The 20,229-nt window shown below is 53.9% G+C and overlaps 1 protein-coding gene across 1 annotated transcript in view; it reads left to right on the forward strand.

Annotated features, from left to right (window-relative positions):
- Window positions 1–20,229, forward strand: part of LOC129047196 (uncharacterized) — a 155,029-nt gene that overhangs the window by 109,446 nt on the left and 25,354 nt on the right. Inside the window, exons 44-53 of the mRNA XM_054534755.2 lie at window positions 2,974–3,140; window positions 4,525–4,637; window positions 6,140–6,221; window positions 10,122–10,259; window positions 12,583–12,745; window positions 15,343–15,464; window positions 16,084–16,224; window positions 17,664–17,777; window positions 17,879–18,007; window positions 19,006–19,167. Coding sequence (XP_054390730.1) covers window positions 2,974–3,140; window positions 4,525–4,637; window positions 6,140–6,221; window positions 10,122–10,259; window positions 12,583–12,745; window positions 15,343–15,464; window positions 16,084–16,224; window positions 17,664–17,777; window positions 17,879–18,007; window positions 19,006–19,167 — 1,331 coding nt within the window. The remainder of the gene's footprint in view (window positions 1–2,973; window positions 3,141–4,524; window positions 4,638–6,139; window positions 6,222–10,121; window positions 10,260–12,582; window positions 12,746–15,342; window positions 15,465–16,083; window positions 16,225–17,663; window positions 17,778–17,878; window positions 18,008–19,005; window positions 19,168–20,229) is intronic.

A 20,229-nucleotide genomic window follows, 5' to 3' on the forward strand; every position in this document is an offset into this window, starting at 1 on the left:
GTGGATTGAGGGCCTGTCTGACTTGAATATGACCTTATTTTTACTTAATTACATCTGTAAAGACCTTATTTTTAAATAAAGTCATATTCACAGGACAGAGGGTGAGGGGGTTGGGATTTCAATATCTCTTTTGGGGGACACAGTTCAACCCATTATGGTGGGAAGATAAAAGCAACAAGAGGAGCCAGCACTGGCTGAGCACTTACTGCATACATGCCAGGCAAGCTGTGTACACACGAGAGCTCAATACAGTACAGCCGTCCCGATCACACAGGGGGAAAGTCAAAGCTCTTAGAGGGGCCTATGAGCCATCAGAATCCACACCCTTCCCCCATCTGACCTCGTCTCCTAGCCCCCAGCCCTACTCGTTCCACTCCTTGCTATTCTTCAACACGCCAGGCTTGCTGCGGCCCCAGGACCTTGGCACAGGCTGATCCTGTTGCCTGGAATGTGTCTCTCCCACACGCCTGCCTGGCTCCCTCACCTCCCTTAGGTATTTTTCCATTGGCTTCTCAGGGAGGCCTCTCTTTTCCACCTCCCCATCTCCTCCCATCCCCTCCCATCTCTCTCCCCAGCTCTGTCATTTGAACACACTGTGTAGCATACAAATACCTTTGTTTCTCATTCTTTCTATGCTAGAATCACCAGAATGTGTGCTCCGTGAGGGCAGGGAGGATTTTTGTCTGCTTCGCCGTAGGGTACATAGTAGGTATTGAATGGGTGCGTAAACGAGCCTATGAGGTAGGGTTAGGAACACCATTCCCATTCTGCAGATGAGGAATGGAGGCTCAGAGAGGTTGAGTCACCTGGTCCAGGCCACACAGCTGGTAATGACGGAGTGAGGATTGAACCCAGAGCCATCCTCTGACCCCCATATAGATTATGGAGACTTGGCTCTTGACCATTCAGGACCCCGGGAACTCCCCAGTCCCCTAGGGGAGTCCTTCTGTTGGCCTCAAATTTTTTTATTTTGGGGGCCGGGTGCAATGGCTCATGCCTGTAATCCTAGCACTTTGGGAGGCCTAGGCGGGTGGATCATTTGAGGTCAGGAGTTCGAGACTAGCCTGGCCAACATGGTGAAAGCCTGTCTCTACAAAAAAAATTAGCTGAGCATGGTGGTGCATGCCTGTAGTCCCAGCTATTCAGGAGCCTGAGGCACAAGAATCACTTGAACCCGGGAGGCGGAGGTTGCAGTGAGCCGAGATCACACCACTGCACTCCAGCCTGGGTGACAGAGTGAAACTCTGTCTCAAAAAAATAAACAACACTTTGGGAGGCCAAGGCGGGCGGATCAGGAGGTCAGGAGATCGAGACCATCCTGGCTAACATGGTGAAACCCCGTCTCTACTAAAAATACAAAAAATTAGCCGGGCGTGGTGGCACACGCCTGTAGTCCCAGCTACTCAGGAGGCTGAGGCAGGAGAATGACGTGAACCCGGAAGGCGGAGCTTGCAGTGAGTGGAGATCGCGCCACTGCATTCCAGCGTGGGTGACAGAGTGAGACTCTATCACAAAAAAAAAAAAAAAAAAAAAAAAAAAACCACTTTATTTTTGGCCCTCAGCCTCCTGAGGGGTGAACAGAGGACAGGATCACATGGGGAAATTGTCCCCAGTCTGAGTTGACCTCAGGGTTTGTTAGGGACATGACAGCCGAGTGAGGGGAGGCCATTCTGGATGACCACCTCCACGCCGCTCTAGTTCTGGACCCAGGATGCCTGATATGGCTGCCCCCAGCCAAGAGTGACCTCTCCCTTCTCCCACTGCTGTCCACAGTCTGCTGTCCCCACCTCCCGGGGACGCTCTCTGCCTGTCGTTAACATTCTTGGTGTGTCTGACAGCCGGGTGCTCCCAGGTGTGGGGATTGTGTCCCCTGTCTCCTCGTGCCCTGCACATAGTAGGTACATGTGGTTGAATGTTGAACGAGGAAGGAAGGAAGCATTTCCTGAGGCCTCCTGCATGTCCCACAAGTGGTCCTCTCCCGTGTGTTACCCCATTCACTCTGGACGCTGTCCCTTGAGGCGGGCGGGCTGTGCCCACCTCATAGATAAGGAAGTCGAGGCTCAGAGCTGCAGAGCTCGTCCACCCTGCTGGCCAGATGGGAGGTGCTGGAGCCTGGCTGAGTGTCACCTGGGCCTGAGCCATGAGCTGCACCCCACGGGAACCTGGCATCTGACATAGAGTCGGCGCCATCTGTTTGCTCTAGGGCTCCCGGACCCGATGAGTTTCTCTGTATAGCAAAGGGAGTTTAAGTCAAAGAAGAAACTCCTAACTGTGAGCCAAAATCTCCTGTTCTGCAGGGGGTGATGGGAAGGACGGGACCCTCCAGCCAGGGCCAGGTGGCTGCAGGTAGATGTCAGTGGCCGCAGTGGCCATTTGTGGAGAGCGGACCTCATGCTGATTCCTCGGCAGGCTACCCCTCCATAATCCTCAGGAATCCCTGCAGAGAAGCCTTTCATCCCGCAGTCATTCAGAAAGCACTCACTGCACCCCCGCTGTGTGTCAGGAGCTGTCCTAAGGGAAATCCCGCCCCCAGGCACTGACCTTCTGGTGGGGTGAGAGTTTCAGGAGCAGGAACCTAGTAAGTAAGTGAGCGAGATCATTTCAGGTTGTGCTGGAAACCACACTCCAGGGAGATGGGATGGAGGATGTCTGGCAGCAAAGGACTGGGAGGGACTTCAGATGGGCAGTCAAGGGAGGCTTCTTGGAGGAGGTGTCATTTCAGCAACTTCAACTTCAATGACAGAAGGAGCCACCCAGGCCTAGATCCTTAGGGACAAATTATGACAGATGATGTCAAGGAGGCTCAAAGGGGTTGACCCCACCCAGCACCCACGCTGTGGCAGCCTTGCCCTTTCCTGCTGGTGCTGTGTTTGAGGGCCACAGGGCATGTCCTCTCCTGTAGTCTGGTGTGTTCCTGGGCTGGGAAGGGAGGTGGACCTGTCTTCAGTAGCCCATGCCATTCTCTGTCTCTAGAGACCCAGACCCAGGCCAGGCTGGCCCTCCATGGTGGGGACAGTGGAGTCAGCGTGGACCTGGCAGCCCTGGTGGCTCGGCCACGGCGTGGCCCACTGCAGCTGGTGGCCAATGCCAGCCACGCGGTGCCTGCTCTCCAGAGGCTGGGCCTGCCCTTCACCAGCCAGGTAAGGAGTGGATGGGGCAGGACCTCCCTCCAAATTCTGTCCCCTCTGTCCAATTCCTGGTGTGCAGAGGACCCGCTGTGTGCAGGGTGGGTGGGGACGACCAGGCCTTGGGTCTCCCCAGTACTTGACAATTTACAAAGACTTCATTCATAATCGCTATAACCAGGTCTGCTGAGCAGTCTTTGCATTTCCAATCACACGGCTGGTGTGGAGGGGTGCCCTGGAGCCTTGTCTGGCTCCTGCCCTGCATCCTTCTGCGCTGCGGTCTTGGGTCAGAATTAAAGCTCCTGCTTGTCAAGCACCTGTACCATGCACAGCCCCCTTCAGAGGGTTTATGGGAGTTCGTTAGTCTCATCCTCCTCACACCCCAGAGAGAGGCAGGATGGCACCGTCCTTACCAAGGCCCTCTCCGGTGTTCAGATCCCAGCTCTGCTCCTTGCCAGCTGTGTGGCCTTGGGCAAATTCCTTCACCTGTCTGTGGCCTCATCTCCTCATCTGCAAAACGGGGATGATATTACCTATAATACGCAGGTTGTGAGGATCAAGTGAGTTCATTCCATTAATGCCTGAGTAGATGCTTAAGCACCTGCTGTGATGAAGGCGAAGATGAAGATGCTGATGGCGTGACAATGATTATTATCATCGTCCATCATCATCATCTCTGGGTCACACGTGAGAGTGTGGGTGACTCGCCCAAGGTCACCTAGCAAGTTAGCAGCAAAATAGGGACTCAGACTTGGCACCCAGGCCCTTCCTCACGGTGTCCTCCTGACTCGGTGAAGAGGAACCCACATGGGGTCATGCCCTGATCACTGTCACTTGGCATGAACTCGTCCTGCTTGGCTGGGCCCTCTTTCTCCAAGAGCCACAGAGCATATTCCAGAGCCAGGCGCCAGTGCTTCTTTCGCACCCTCCTGTTTCAGGTTACCCAGCAACCCCTGCCCTAGTCCACTCTGCTGTGGGAGGAGGGAGCAGCTCCCCGGGGGTCAGGGGGCCAGGATGTCACCGCTCCTGCAAAGGATCTCAGCCCTGTACCCCACAACTGAGTAGACTGGATACCCCGTGCCCTTGACTTCATCTAAACCCTTTGCTGGCCTCGAGGTCAGGTGACAGGGAGCCCTCCCGGGAGCACAGTCTTTGCTGACGTCTGGGCTGCAGCTGTCCTTTGGGGTCCCTCGGTGGGTACTGCCAACCTGAGCTGCAATAGGGGCTGACCCCGGCCCTGCATCCTCAGCACCTGGGAGAGTGTTGGATGAGCCAGGCCATGCTGGGCTTGGGGACAGAGATGTGCTGGGCTGTAGAGCTTGGCTGGGGTCCCCACCTGGCCTGTGAGGCTCCTCAGGCTGTCTACACCTGCACATCTCACAGCCTGCTCCCTCCTCAGCTCGTGTTCCAAGGACTCTGGGAGGCAGAAGAGATGAGCTCCTCACTGCAGCTGACCTGTGATTCTCAGGCCACCTTGGTCTTTGACGTCCGTGGCCAGAACCAGGCAGTCAGGTGAGGGGGGCCCCCAGGAGGAGAGGAGTCAGGGGGAGGAACCATTGACTGGGCACCTACTGTGCACCATCGCTGGACACAGCACCTCTCAATCCTCTGCTCAGCACTGCTGCATAAATACGGGCGGGGAGGCTCAGAGAGGCCACGCGACTTTTCCAAGGTCACACAGCTATAAAAATCCCTCAGCCTCTCCAGGCAGGGCACTGATGAGTTCTCAGTCTCAGAAACTAAGTGCATCCCAGGCCCCAAACACTTATTAATAACTATTACTGCCCTTAGGGCTGGGGGCCTGATGAGGTGCTTGGTGCTCTTACGTGTGTACTAAGTCAGTGGCCACCAGCCAGGCTCTAGCGCTCAGGTCTCAGCAGTGAGGGAGGGGGTGAGTAAGCCACTTGTTGAAGGAGTAGACCAGTGGTTGTCACCTAGGGGCGAGTTTCCCCCCAGGGACTTTCAGCAAAGTCTGGGGAATTTCTGGTTGCTACACTGGGGAGGGGGACACTGAGATCAGTGTATAGAGGCCACGGATGCTGCTAAGCATCTTACAGTGCCCAGGACACACCCACGACTGTGAAGTCCATGAGCCACGATGTCAAGGCTGACACATGGAGGTGGAGAGGAACCTGACAGGAGGGTGTGGCACCCTGGAGTTAGCAACAGGGGAGACAGGCCTGGCACAGCGGCTCCCACCTGTAATCCCAGTGCTTTGGGAGGTCGAGGTGGGCGGACTGCTTAAGCCCAGAAGCTTGAGGCCAACCTGGGCAACATAGTGAGATCCCCATTGCTACAAAAAATCTTAAAAATGAGCCTGGTATGGTGACGCACGCTTGTAGTCCCAACTGCTTAGGAGGCTGAGGCAGGAGGATCACTTGGGTCTGGGAGATCGAGGCTGCAGTGAGCAGAGATGGCACCACTGCACTCCAGCCTGGGTGACGGAGAAAGATCCTGTCTCTAGTGAAGAAGGAAAAAAAAAAAAAGAGAGAAAAACGTGGAGACTCTAACCACCCTGGCCTGGAGGAGTGAGGGGAGGGGTGCTATGTGAGGAGGATCCCTGGGAGGGAGTCACGGGGTTAAAATTCTGCTGTCCAGGCCCTGCTGCGGCTCCCATGGGACCAACCCAAGAAAACTCATTGATGGACTCATGGAAGGCTTGAAGCCCAGAGGCATGTTTAACCCTTGATACCAATGGGGAAACTGAGGCTCAGAGAGGGGAAACTGAGGCTCAGAGAGGGGCAACCAAGAAGCTTGCCCCTGGTGCCAGAGCTAGGCAGAGGCCAAGCCTGGACTCAAATCCAGTTAACTTGGCTCCAGAGTACAGCCCTAACCAGGGCACCGTATGGCCCTTGGGCCTCAGGGTGTGTGAATAGGCCTGCGGTGGGCCACTGATGTGATCCTGGCTCTCTGACTCTCTCTCGGGGAAGTCACCTTGGTCTCGACCTGGCCCTGGGGGCACTGGACAAGGTGCTGTCTCGCCAGCTTCAGGCCTTCTCTTTCCTTCCTTGTAGCAAAGAGCTGCTGTTCTCAGGCCGGCATCGCCTCCCCTCCCTCCTGGGTCTCTGCCCCAGCTCAGCCTCGGCCTCAGCTAAGGTAACTGTGCCCCAGCTGCCTGGCTCCTAACTGGTTCCAGATGCCCAGCCCGAGGCAGGAGGGGGCCAGGCCCCTCTGGGGAGTGTTAACGCATGCACATCTGTTCCCCAGCCTGCAGCAGGCTCCAGTGGGCAACCCTCGGAAACCCCTGGCTCCCGCTTTCCCACACATACCCACGTTTACATTCCTGGGCCAGCCCCCGTGGCCCCCATTCAGGCCCACAAGCCCTTCAGGAGATGGGGGAGGCCTCCTCACCCAGTGCCTGGCGTCTGACATTGCCTCACCAGCCTGGCACACTTATAGAAGTTGGAGCAGATGACACAGCCCTTTGGAGCTGAGCCAGCGTCACCCCCATCTCTGCCCTGCAATGCAGGACTCGGGGGTCGTAGGAGTGGACAGAGGGCCCAGTAGTCTTAGGCCAGGTTCCTCTGTCCCTCTGAGCTGTTATTGTCTGTGCCCAAATCCGGAGCTCCTGGAGGGCATGCCTAGTGCCTGGCACAGGGCCCAGCACACAGTAGTTGTTCAGTAAAAAAATAGGGCATGAATAGGTGAGTGCATGCATGAATGGTCACACGTGCAACTGGTCACTTCATTTTCCTACCAGCCACCATGTTTTGGTAGGCATTCTCCCAGCCCTGGCCCAGGCCACCTTTGTCTACAGAGCATGCGCTATGTGCTGGGTCCCCTACCGCATTTACACATGATTTTGGAGTTCCTCAAACTTCGCTACAACTGCACAGTCATTCAGGGAACTTCTTTATTTATCTGTTTATTTTATTTATTTATTTTTTGAGACAGAGTCTCTCTCTGTCGCCCAGGCTGGAGTGCAGTGGCACAATTTCAGCTCACTGCAACCTCCGCCTCCCCGGTTCAAGCGATTCTCCCGCCCCAGCCTCCTGAGTAGCTGGAATTACAGGCGTGCACCACCACGCCTGGCTAATTTTTGTATTTTTGGTAGAGACGGGGTTTCACCGTGATATCCAGGCTGGTCGCAAACTCCTGACCTCAAATGATCCACCCACCTCGGCCTCCCAAAGTGTTGGGATTACAGGCGTGAGCCACCGTGCCCAGCCTTATTTTTTATTTTTAATTTTTAAAATTTCTTTTTGAGACAGGGTCTTGCTCTGTCACCCAGGCTGGAGTGTGGTGATGTGATCATAGCTCACTGCAGCCTCAAACTCCTGGGTGCAAGTGATCCTCCTGCCTCAGCCTCCGGGGTAGCTGGGACTACAGGTGGTACCACCACACCTGGCTCCATTCCGGGAGCTTCTTAGTTTTTTTCCCAAGTTTTATTTTGAGTCATTTCAAACTATATAAAAGCTACTGTAGGACAGTGAACATTGACCATTTGTTAATATCTTTCCATCTTTCTTATCTATGTTACATAAATTTGTATCATCAGACACACATTTTTTCTGTATCATTAAGAATTAATATAGAGATGTTTCTGAAGACATCACCTTTTTACTCTGAAATACTTCAACTATTTCCTGTAACACAGGAAATACTGTGTGATTTAACACAGTAATTACAACATTCAGGAAACTGAATGTTGAAGTAATACCTTCGTTTAATGTACAGCCCATATACAATTTCCCAGCTTTCCCACTAATGTTCTTTCAAAAAACTGTTTTGTTTTGTTTTAAATCTGGGATGCAGGCCAAGATCACACAGCATGCGTAGTTGCCGTGTCTTTTTAATTTTCTTAATCTAGAACAGAGGTCTACAAACTTTTATTGTAAAGTAAAATGTTGTGGGGGTTGCAGGCCTTATGGTCCCTGTTACAACTCATCAGAATTGTCACTGTAACACAAAAGCAGCTATAGACGATATGTAAGTGAATAGACATGGCTGTTACAATAAAACTTTTTATAAAATCAGGTTGTGGGCCAAATTTGACCCAAAAGCCAATTCCTGATCTAGAATATTCTCCTTCTACACCCTACCTTTCCTTACCCAATGTTTTATTTATTTATTTATTTATTTATTTTTGCTTTTTTTGAGATGAAATTTCACTCTGTCACCCAGGCTGGAGTGCAGTGGTGCGATCTTGCCTCACTGCAACCTCCGCCCCCTGGGTTTATGCAATTCTCCTGCCTCAGCCTCCTGAGTAGCTGGGATTACAGGCATGCAGTACCATGCCTGGCTAATTTTTGTATTTTTAGTGGAGATGGGGTTTCGCCACATTGGCCAGGCTGGTCTCGAACTCCTGACCTCAAATGATCCACCCACCTCAGCCTCCCAAAGTGCTGGGATTACAGGCATGAGTCACTGCATCTGGCCCCCCAACATTTTATTATACAATGTTTTAGACACTAAAAAATTGAAGTGGTTTTACAATGAATACCCACATTTATTTTATTTCACATAATCACATAGCTCTCTATCCATCCATCTTATTTTTGGATATATTTCAAAGTAAGTTGCAGATATAATTCCCCCTAAACATTTTATTATCATTAACCACCTTAAAGAAAAGTCCCAACTGGATGCAGTGGTTCACACTTATCATCCCAACACTTTGGGAGGCCGAGGAAGGAGAACTGTTAGAGTTCAGGAGTTCAAGACAGCCTGCAACCTAGGGAGACCCCATCTCTACAAAAAATTTAAAAATTAGCCAGGCACGGTGGTGTGTACCTGTATCTCAGCTACCAGGGAGGCTGAGGTATGGAAGAATTGCTTGAGCCCAGGAGGTTGAGGCTGCAGTGAGCTGTGTTCACACCACTGCACACTCTAGCCTGGATGACAGAGCAGACAGATCCTGTCCCTGTCTTTAAAAAAAAGAAAAAAAAATTCCTGCCCTGACAATTTTGAAGTGTCCAGGAAGTTATTTTGCAAAACATCCTCCTAATGTGGATTTGTCTGATTGTTTGTTGAAGATAAGATTCAGGTTGAACATTTTTGACAAGGGGTATCACTAACGTAATGACGCATCTAGTGAGCTCCTTAAAAATACCAGCTCTTGGCTGGGTATGGTGGCTCACACCCGTAATCCAGCACTTTGGGAGGCCGAGGTGGGCAGGTCACCTGAGGTCAGGAGCTTGAGACTGGCCTGGCCAACATGGTGGCCATCTCTACTAAAAATACAAAAATTAGCTGGGCATGGTGGCACATGCCTGTAATCTTAGCTACTCAGGAGGCTGAGGCAGAAAAATCATTTGAACCCGGGAGGCAGAAGTTGCAGTGAGCCGAGATCGTGCCACTGCACTTCAGCCTGGGCAACAGAGCAAGACTCCTTCTCAAAAAACAAACAAACAAACAAAAAAAAACGGCTCTTGAACATCTTCCCAGAGACTCCATTTTTGTAGGTTTTAAGTGGGAGCCCAGAATCTATATTTTTGGTAAGTTCCCCCTCCAGTGATTCTGCTTTTCAGCCAACCTGGAAGTTAGCACATTATTTCATACAATTTTCACAACAACTCATAATAAAATAGGTGTCCTTATCCCTGTTTTTGGATTAGAAGGCTTGGATGGTTAAGGAACTAGCTGGAGATCACTCACCTCTCAGTGGTAGGTCCACACTTGGAATTCTGTTGTGTTTGATGCTGAGACGCCCCCCAGCATAGTTATTTCTGCTAGACTGCCCCCTGCTGTCTGCAACAGTACTACAACTAGAATTCTTGGCTGCTGGTGCCAGGCTGGTAGATATTTTCAAGTTAATGTTATAGCAGGGAGGGCATGAGGAGGTAGTTGCCATGGCCACACTTGATGGCCTAACCTGAGGCTCCAAACGCTCGCATCATCAAAGTTCATCCAGCCCAGGGAGGTGTGGGTCTCTTGGGCCTGGGACTTTGGGAGGCAGAGCCCTCGGCCTAGAGCCAGCATCTCCTGGAATGTTCCATCAGAGCCCTGATGATGAGCTTTATCATGTGTTTTTTTTTTTTTTTTTCTCTGACTCAGCTACACTACCCCAAGGGTGAGGTTCAGAGCATGTTCACCTTGGGCGTGGAGGAGCGTCATTTTCACATCAGCACCCAGCAGGTAGCTGCTAAGGACGGTCTCACCAACTTCATCAAACTGGAACAGACCTTTCTGCAGGTGTGTGGAGGTCAGCCCAGGGCCGGAGCATGCTGGGGTGGGGGGCCTCTGGGACAGCCCTTTGAGAAAAGAAAAATTGTCCTAGTGTCCTGGTTCCTGGGAGGAAGGACAGACAAGGCTGTGAAATGGACAAAATGTGCTGGGTTTATTGAGCTGGATTTATTGCATGGTTTATGGAGCATCTACTAGGTGCCAGGCACTATTTCAGAAGCTGGGGTGTGACCTAAAACAGAACTGATCAATCCTTCCTCTCATCAAGTGTCCACTGTAGCGGGGGAGATTGACTCCCCAAAATCACACAAATGAAATATGCCATATAGTGCTATGATATGGAGAAAACGTACTGAAGTGACTGAGAGTGACCAGGGAGCTTATTTAGATTAGGTGGCCAGGAAAGGCCCCACTGAAGAGACGATACATGAGCTAGTGGTGGATGATAAGCACCAGCCGTTTGAAAATCCGGGGGAAGGCCAGGCATGGTGGCTCGCGCCTGTAATCCCAGCACTTTGGGAGGCCGAGGCGGGTGGATGACCTGAGGTCAGGAGTTCGAGACCAGCATGGCCAACATGGGGAAACTCCATCTCTACTAAAAATACAGAATTAGCCAGGCGTGGTGGCACATGCCTATAATCCCAGCTATTTTGGAGGCTGAGGCAGGAGAATTGCTTGAACCCAGGATGTGGAGGTTGCAGTGAGCCGAGATTGCACTGTGGCACTCCGGCCTGGGCAACAAGAGTGAAACTCCATCTCAAAAAGAAGAAAAGAAAAAAGAAATCTCTGGGGGAGGGGCATTCGAGGCAGGTAAAGAGACTGTGGTATATATACACCGTGGAATACTACACAGTCATAAAAAAGAATGAAATTCTGTCCTTTGCAGCAGTAGGGATGCAATTATCCTAAGTGAACTAGCTCAGAAACAGAAAACCCAACATGGCATGTTCTCACTTGTAAGCAGGAGCTAAACATTGAATACACATGGACATAAAGATGGAAACAGTAAACACTAAGGGATCCAAAAAGGAGGAGGGTGAGAGGGAGCCGAGGGTTGAAAAATTACCTGCTGGGTATGATGTTCAATATTTGGGTGACAGGGACGCTAGAAGCCCAGTCCCCACCATTACACAATATACCTAGGTAACAAACATGCACACTGACCCCCTGAATCTAAAATACATTTTTTAAAAAGAGTATTCCAGGCAAAGGGAACAAGACATGCAAAGGGCCTGGGGCAGGGATGGGTTTGCGTGTTTTAGGAATGGCCAAGGAGCCACTGGGCTGGAGCTGGGTGGGTGGGGTATGGTAGGAGGTGGTCTGATCACACAGGGTGTGTCAGGCCACAGGGAGGCGTTTGTATTGTGTTTTGTCTACTACTAGAAGCCTTTGAGGCTGTGATCAAATAAATGATGATTTCAGATCCCTCTGGCTGCTGTGTGGGGAGGGACCTACAGGTGGCAGAAGTGAGCAGTGAGGAAGCCCCATAAAGGACAGGGGCAGGGCAATAATACTGTGTGGACGAAGCTGGGGGCAGTAGTGCTAGGTTTTAGAGATGTTTAAGAGCAAACTTCCTACCCCACCCCAGCAGTCCCCCTGCAGTGCCCTCAAGTCACCCTCGGACTGTGGTACCCACCAGCAGGGATGGCGTCCCTCTCCAAACCTTTGCACAGGCTCTTCCATCTGCCTAGAGTGCTCCTCCCCACCTCCTCCCCAAGCTTGCTTCTCTGCATTCCTTTCTCCCTTGAATGTCTCTTGTGACCATCCTTGTCACCTTATCCCATCATTTTTTTGTCCTGTGACTATCTCCCTGGGAGCCCCTTAAGGGCCAGGACCAGGTCTTGGCTAGGTTTGTAGCCAGGCACTCAGCACTGGCTTGGGAGATGATACCTGCTCGCTACATGATTGAGAAACCGCAATACCAACTGCGTGGCTCCTACAAGCTCCTCTCCACCGTGTAGCCCTGGGCTGAGTGCACCACTTGTATCATCTTGTAAAGGCTGACACTTTCTGGCCTCTATTTTCTAGGAAACTGAGGCTCAGAGAGGTTGAAAAACGCCCAGAGCCACACAGCTTGGCCGTGGAATTGAGAAGTGGCTGTTCTGTGCTGTCTCCTGTTGGCCATACTCCCCTCACCCACTCCTCTCCTTTAACTTAGCTGCTCATCCTTAGGAAGCATTTGGGTTTTTGATCCCCTGCATATGTAACCACGCAGGAAACTGTAAATGATCCGCAAATATTCCCTTTTACCTCCTCTGCAAGCTTCTCTTCTTTCCCATCCCAGGCAGAAGCGTGGGTCGGGTTCCCCCGTGACGCCATCATTCTCTTCCAGCTCAGCGCTCTTCCCGGGGAGCTGGTCCTGCAGACCACATACGAGCGAGCTCATGGGACCCGTGTCCTGCGCCAAGTGGTGCTGTGGGATGGCCAGGAGGTGGCCCTCACCGGGAGCCTCTCTGGGCCTTTCCCCAAGCCCGCCAGGAACCTCAGCCTGCAGGGTGAGTGTGTGAGGGGCTGCAGGCAGGGATGGCCCAGTCACTCAAGAAATCATCCCTGGCCAGGCGCGGTAGCTCATGCCTGTAATCCAAGCACTTTGGGAGGCCGAGGTGGGTGGATCACTTGAGGTCAGGAGTTTGAGACCAGCCTGGCCAACATGGTGATACCCCGTCTCTACTAAAAATACAAAAATTAGCCGGGCATGGTGGTGGGTGCCTGTAATCCCAGCTACTTGGGAGGCTGAGACAGAAGAATTACTTGAACCTGGGAGGCAGAGGTTGCAGAGAGCCAGGATTGAGCCACTGCACTCCAGCCTGGGTGACAGAGCGAGACTCAGTCTCAAAAAAGCCATGACTGAGCACCTGCATATCCCAGGTGTGATTCTAGGCAACAGGGGTCCATCAGGAAGCAAGACGGCCCAGGTGTCACCCCTCGGGGAGACAGGCATTGAGCAACAAGACGCACATAAGCAAAATAACATCAAACATGACCATTTCCACTAGCGGGAAAGGCTGTGAGAGCAAGCAGGGTCTTTGTGGGGTGTGGGCCTCCTTTAGGTGGGGTGGTCTGGGAAGGCGTCTTGGAGGAGGTGACTTCTGAACTGAGATCTGAAGGATGAGAAGGAGCTGACTGAGGGGCAGATCTGAGCAGAGGCACTTCAGGTGGAAGGCGCCGCGTGGAAATGAGCCTTGTGTGTGGAGCAGCAGTAGTGAGGCTAGCATGGCTGGAATGGGGAGAAGGGATGAGGTGAGGCAGGAGGGCTGGGAGACCCAGGTCGTGCAGGGTCTCAGCTCACAGAGTGGAGCTGGGGCTTATCCTGAGTGCAGCCGGGCAAGGAGAAGGGGCCAGGGCATGGAAGGGGTGGCATCCCTGGGCAGTTCTGGTGCCAGGGGAGGTGAGTGCTGATGTAGTGCCAACGACAGCAGCCATGAGCCCTGGGGTCCTCCAGAAACAGGCATCCCTGGAAGGGGCTGTAATTCGTGGCCTGTGCAGCCACAAGACTCAGTTTCTGTGTGAGGAACCCCCTGAGCACAGAGCAGAGCCCGACCCACGACCTGCCAGGTGTGGAGACAGAGTGCAGACCCCAGCCTGGAAGCACGGCTTGCCAGGTGGCCTGATGGAATCCTCCCAGCATCACGTTTGCCACATATGTGCCCTGGAAGACAGAAGAAGTGAACAGGTCCCCAGCAAGCCAAGGCAGTGTGCATGCGTGTATGTGTGTGCTCATGTGTGCATGTGTGTGTATACATGCACGTGTGTGTTTATTCTGTGTGCTCATGTGTGTATGTGTGCGTGTGTGTATGTGTGTGTATACATGCACGTGTGTGCATGCCTCTGTGTGTGTGTTTATTCGTGCCACCCTTGGTGAGCTACACAGCCTGCAGCCCCACACAGTGGTGACAGTGTTGCAGGTGGGGTCAGCAGGTGGCAGGAACAAAGGGTTCTAGCCCTGCGTGTGGTCAGCCTCCCCAGAACCAATGACTGGGTGATGCCCTGAGAACCAGCCAGTGCCAGTGTCTCTGGGCACAGCTCCTGCAGACCCTCCAAACAGGTGGGTGCCCTTTGTGCAGAGCTCACAGGTCACCAACGTGCAAAGGGGCCTCGGGCAGCCTCCTGCTGTGGGGTCTGGGAAAGCAGGGCTGCTCAGGGGCCTCAGGAGATGGGGTCAAGTGATGCCGGAGGTCAGGGCAGCTTGACTCACCTGGGGGACAAAGGAAGAAAACCCGGGGTGCGGAGGCCGTCTGTTGCGAGGACTCAGCTATGGGGTGCCACCTGTCACACCCAAGATGGAAGGAGAGCACAGGACAGCAGACGGTGGCATGGGGTGTGGGGCTTCCAAGGGGGCGCGGGGCACCTGTGCATGCGAGGCCCCCCGAGAACGATGCAGGTTGTCGAGGCTGTGGCTGCCCCCATCAGCTCCTGATTCAGGACGGTAACAAAGTATTCCGAAACTCAGTGGCATAGAGCAAGCGTGGCGCCTTGCTCATGAGGCTGTGGGTCACCTGGGCAGCTTTTTTGGTCTTCCTCATGTTCCAGATCAGCTGTAGGGTGAGCGGGCGGCTCTGCTGGCCTTGGCTGGGCTCTCCGGCCTGCCCAGGGGCTGGCTAGTTGTCAGCTGCGCTAGGACATCCTGAGCTGAAACCAGGCTCTCCCCAACCCCAGGTGGCACCAGCCCACAGGCTAGCAGGGTTTGTTCTCATGTGGCTCGACAGGGCTTCAAGGGAGGAAGCGGGGTGAGGCCTCCTAAGGCCTGGGCTTCGAACTGGCGCTCAGTCAACTGCGCTGAATTTTATTAGCACATCACGAGGCCAGCCCAGTTTCAAGGGCTGGGGAGGCAGACGCCACCTCTTGGAGGAGCCTCAGAGTCTCATTGTAACGGGGCTCCCACAGGGACAGTGCAGGGTGTCGAGTGGTAATGGTGACAAAGTGAGTGTGTAGCTTCTGAGTTTTGTGAAAATTATCTGGCTGTGTGGCCCCCGAGTGGCCACTTGCGTGAGCTGGCAGTGGCGTCAGCTGAGTCCCCTGAACCCCGTTGGGCCTGGAGCTGCTGACCTCAGCTCACATGCCCTACCCTTTGTGTGTGTCCTCACCCACTCAGTGGAGCTCACCCACCCGCTGCTCCTCCCCCTGCCGCGACACTGCAGCCTCCGCCTGTCCTCAGAGCATTCGGGAGGCAGCCACCGGGATGGCCTGGTTGTCGGCTGGGATGGCAGGGACCAGGTAGGTGTCAGGGCCGGAAGGTGACCCTGGGGCAGAGCTGAACTCCACCCTGCAGGCTGAGTGGGGTCTTTGGGGCCCTCCCCTGCCTGAGGAGCCTTATCTGGGGCTGATGAGGCTGTACCACATCCCCAAGGGACTGTGGGAGGGCAGCAGGAGACCTGGGTCCCCACAACACCTTGACAGCCACGGCAATGACGGTGGCTAACAGGCCCCGAATGCTTATCCTGTGATAGGTTCTGTGCGTGAACCCACACATCAGCCTCCCATCTGCTCGGCGCTATTAATAGCCCCGTGTTCAGATGACGAAATTGAAGATCTTAGAGGTGCAGCGACCTGCCTGGGGCCACAGAGCTAAGGGAAGACAGTGGAGGAGGAGCGCGATCTCCAGTCCCATCTCTGTCCTGTGTTTGCTCCATCTGCTCCTCTCTAAGCCTTGATTTCCTCCTCTGTGAAATGGGCTGAGCTCTCCGAGGGCTTTGCACAGGGATGGGGTTTTTTGCTCAAAGCCACCTGCCCTTTTGCAGCCTTGACCTCGATGGAGAAAGGTGGTCTGTGAGGGTGGGAAACAAGTGCGGCCTGTCTGGGCAAGGCCACTGGCTGAGTCTGTCTCCCTCCCTAGGTGCTGGTCTCTTCGTCCCTGTGGCTGGGGAAGAGTGAGCTGGCCGCCCGCCTGGCCCTGGCTCACCCATTCAACCTCTCTTGGCGGCAAGCCGAGGCCAGTGGCCTTGCTGAGAGCAGGGGTGGCAGGCAGAGCCGGCAGGTGAGTGAGGATGTCCCAGGCGCCCTTGGCCGGGGTTGGAGGTGGGAGCCACTTGGCTGAGCCTGTGGGGCTGGGCACCTCCGGTAGGAGAAGGAGAGTGTGTTCATCAGTGACAAGGACTTCTCCAGAATCACAGCTTCCTGAAGCCTGGGGATCTCTGGGATCCTTCATTCAATCATTCCTTTATCAATACCTCATTAAGCATCTACTGTATACCATGCAGTGTTTGAGGATAGCTCACATTTTAATGTGGGAAACAGGTACAGGCGTCTCTAATTGATCATTTATAGTTGCTTGTTTAGTGGTAGCTTCAGGGACTGACTGAGGCAGCTGGGCTCCCAGTCTGGCTGGGGGGCGTTGTGTGTCTCCTATCACCTCTCTGAGACTCAGGTTTTTCCATCTGTGAAAGGAAGGACAATAGGCCAGCTGTGTGCAGGCAAAAGACGCTCTCCAGAATTCAAGCCAAAGAATGAATTAAAAAATCAGAAGGTGTGATAAGCACCGTAAAGTAGTAAAGAGGGGCCGGGCGCAATGGCTCACGCCTGTAATCCCAGCACTGAGGGAGGCCGAGGCCGGTGGATTACTTGAGGCCAAGAATTCAAGATCAGCCTGGCCAACATGGCAAAATCCTGTCTCTACTAAAAATATAAAAATTAGCTGGGTGTGGTGGTGTGTGCCTGCAATCCCAGCTGCTCGGGAGGCTGAGGCGGGAGGATCGTTTGAGCCCGGGAGGTGAAGGTCGCAGTGAGCCAAGATCATGCCACTGCACTCCAGCCTGGGTGACAGAGTGAGACTCGGTCGCAGAAGAAAAAAAAAGATGTGAGATTGAGAGTGACTGGGCAGGTGGGTGGGGCAGCTACTGTAAGGTGGGTGGTCAGTGAGGGCCTCATGGGGGAGGCGGCCCCGGGATGGGAAGGAGCTGGGCTTGCGAGAAGCTGGAGGAGCAGCACTGTAGGCAGCAGGAAAAGCCCGTGCAAAGGCCCTGTGGTGGGAACGAGCCGGGTGCTTCAGGGAGGGCTGGAAGGGAAATAAGATGGGAACAGAGTGACTGGGAGGGATGGGTGACAGGGAGATGAGGTCAGATGGACAGGGACAGATCATGCTGGCCCTGGAGGCCCCAGTGAGGAGCACGATTGCTTTCTGTCTTTGGAAATGCTGAGTCTGGGTGTTGGGGATGAGGCCTTTTTTTTTTTCATTTAAATGCTTTCAATCTCCAGCCCGGGAATGGCTCTGGGCTCTTCCAGAGATGGGGGTGGGCAGGGCAGTCTCTCCACCCTCCATCCTAGTTCCTCTAGGGATATCTGGGGGAGGGGCACCAGCTTCTCCATCCTCCCTAGTGTCTCATTTCCCAACAGAGATGGGGTGTGGGGGCGCCGTTAGCCTCTCCTCTCTCCAACGTGTCCCCCTTTCCCCACCACTGCCCTCCCATCCCAATGCAGGTGCAGCTCACCTGGAACAGAGGACAACCTGCGGCCCTGCAGCTCACCTGGGCTGGTGGGTCCTCAGCACACAGCACCGCCTGGGACGGCTGCCTGGCCGTCTCCCCGGGGCAGGTATGTGGGGCCTGACCGCTGCACCGACTGTGGGGCTCCCCCTCGCTCCAGGCTTCTCAGCTGGCCCCCCAGGTCATGTACCCTATTCTCTTCCCTATCAGCTCCAGGAAACCTGGGGCCTGAACACCCTCCAGGCCTGCGGGAACTTCACGCAGACCCCAGCTGTGTTCGTTGAACAGCTCGACCTGTCCTGGGGCCAACACCGCATGCGGCAGAACGTGACATACGAGGTGAGGTCGGGGGAGCAGCATCTGGGCAGGGAACCCCCAGGCGGCTCCACCTGCCATAGGAGTGTCCGGCTCTGGGACCACATGGTCCTGGGTTCCAGTGCTTGCGGGATACTGGGCAACTCACTTCTCTGCTGTGAGCCTTAGTGTTCTCATCTGTGAAATGGTTCCCTTCCTAACTGGGATGTGGTGAGGGCTCTGGAAGACAAGAAAAGCAAGGGGACCGGCCCGAGATGCTGGGAACAGACGGGGAAGGAGGTGGGATGCTAGGGGCCTTCTCAGGACGGGGCGGAGGGAGATTGGGAGCTCAGGTTCCTGGAGGTATCAGGTCTGGTCTCCTCCAGCATCACTACCTGATAGGGCTCCTCATGGGGCCGAGCACTGTTCTGCAGAGCCTGGGGCAGGAACCAGGCCATGGAGAAATGGGGAGAGCTGGCTCTGGAAGCCCCTTCCTCCACTGGGCCTCCCACTTTGGTTCCCGGGGCTCTTAGGCATGGCCCCCTAAGTGCTCACAGCAGAAATCCTGCCACGGGCGGGGCATGGTGAATCACACCTGTAATCCCAGCACTTTGGGAGGCTGAGGTGGGGGGATCACCTGAAGTCAGGAGTTCGAGAACAGCCTGGCCAACATGGCGAAACCCCATCTCTACTAAAGAATTAAAAAAAAAAAAAAAGAAAAAAGTCAGTCATGGTGGCGTGTACCTGTAATCCTAGCTATTTGGGAGGCTGAGGTGGGAGAATCGCTTGAACCTGGGAGGTAGAGGTTGCAGTGAGTCAAGATCGTGCCACTGCACTCCAGCCTGGGCTACAGAGTGAGACTCTGTCTCAAAAAAAAAAAAAAAAATCCTGCCCCAGAGTGTAAGGGGGTTCTGTGGCTGATGAGAGCTCTGACGGCACATTCCTGGCACATGCTCTTGCCTAGGTGAGGGTCTCCAGCTGCAGCTGGCCATGGGCATTCTCTTAGGTGATGAGCCCCTGACCCATGGGCCCTCTCATTCCAGAGGCATTGGCCACCTCAGCCAGACAAAATCATCGTGGAGGCCACGCTGGAGCACGTCCTCGGGGCCTCTTGTACCCGTCAGAGCTTCTGGGGAGAAGTACAGACTGACTATGCACGCTGGCTGTGGCACTCCTTCCACGTGGGGCTCTGTGACCTGCCCAGGGTGAGTCTGCCCTGCAGAAGGGGGCAGCTGGAGGACCAGGGACCCATGGTGAGGGGGCAGCAGGGAGGGTGGTGCCCGCAGAATGCAGGGGTGTGAGCGAGGCAGCCAGACGCCAGCATGGTGGCTCTGCCATTTGCCCGCTGGGTGACTGGGCAGGGCGCATCTTCTCTCTGAGCCTCTGGTGTTTCATCTGAGGAAGGAGCAGCAGGTTCCAGCATGTAGAGTGATGGTGAGACTTAAGAGAGACGTGATGCAGGAATGCTCAGCCTTGGTGCCAGGCACATAAGTTAGAGCTGCTGTAGTCATCACTGCCCCAGGGGAGAGGTGTTGGGACCCCTTTTCCTCAACCCCTTTCCCCTCCTGGGATTGGTAGCTGGTTGATTGGTTCTTCCATCCACCAACCCATCCATCCATTCCTTCATGCATCCTTCCATCCTCCTTCCTATCTTCCATCCATCCCCCTCTATCTGCCCTCCCACGTACCCTCTCTCTCCATCCATTCATCCTCCAACCCTCCCTCCCTCACATCCATTCATCCGTCCATCCATCCATCCATCCCTCCCTCCCTCTCTCCATCCCAAGGACTCATACTCTTCTGTAAAGAGACAGATAGTAAATATTTTAGGTTTTATGAACCATTCAGTCTCTGTTCCAACAACCAACTGTACCACTGTCTTGTGAAAGCAGCTATAGACAATATGTAAATGAATTCTTATGGCTGTATTCCAGTAAAAGTATTTACAAGCTGGGCACGGTGGCGCACCCCTGTAATCCCACCACTTTGGGAGGCCGAGGCAGGTGGATCACGAGGTCAGGAGATCGAGACCATCCTGGCTAACATGGTGAAACCTCATCTCTACTAAAAATAGAAAAAATGAACTGGGCATGGTGGCACGTGCATGTAGTCCTAGCTACTCAGGAGGCTGAGGTAGGAGAATCGCTTGAACCTGGGAGGCGGAGGTTGCAGTGAGCTGAGATCGCGCCATTGCACTCCAGCCTGGTGACAGAGCACATCTCTGTCTCAAAAAAAAAAAAAAAAAAGTATTTACAAGAGTGGGCAGT

This window comes from Pongo abelii, chromosome 18 (assembly GCF_028885655.2).
Source record: "Pongo abelii isolate AG06213 chromosome 18, NHGRI_mPonAbe1-v2.0_pri, whole genome shotgun sequence".
Lineage (NCBI taxonomy): Eukaryota > Metazoa > Chordata > Mammalia > Primates > Hominidae > Pongo > Pongo abelii.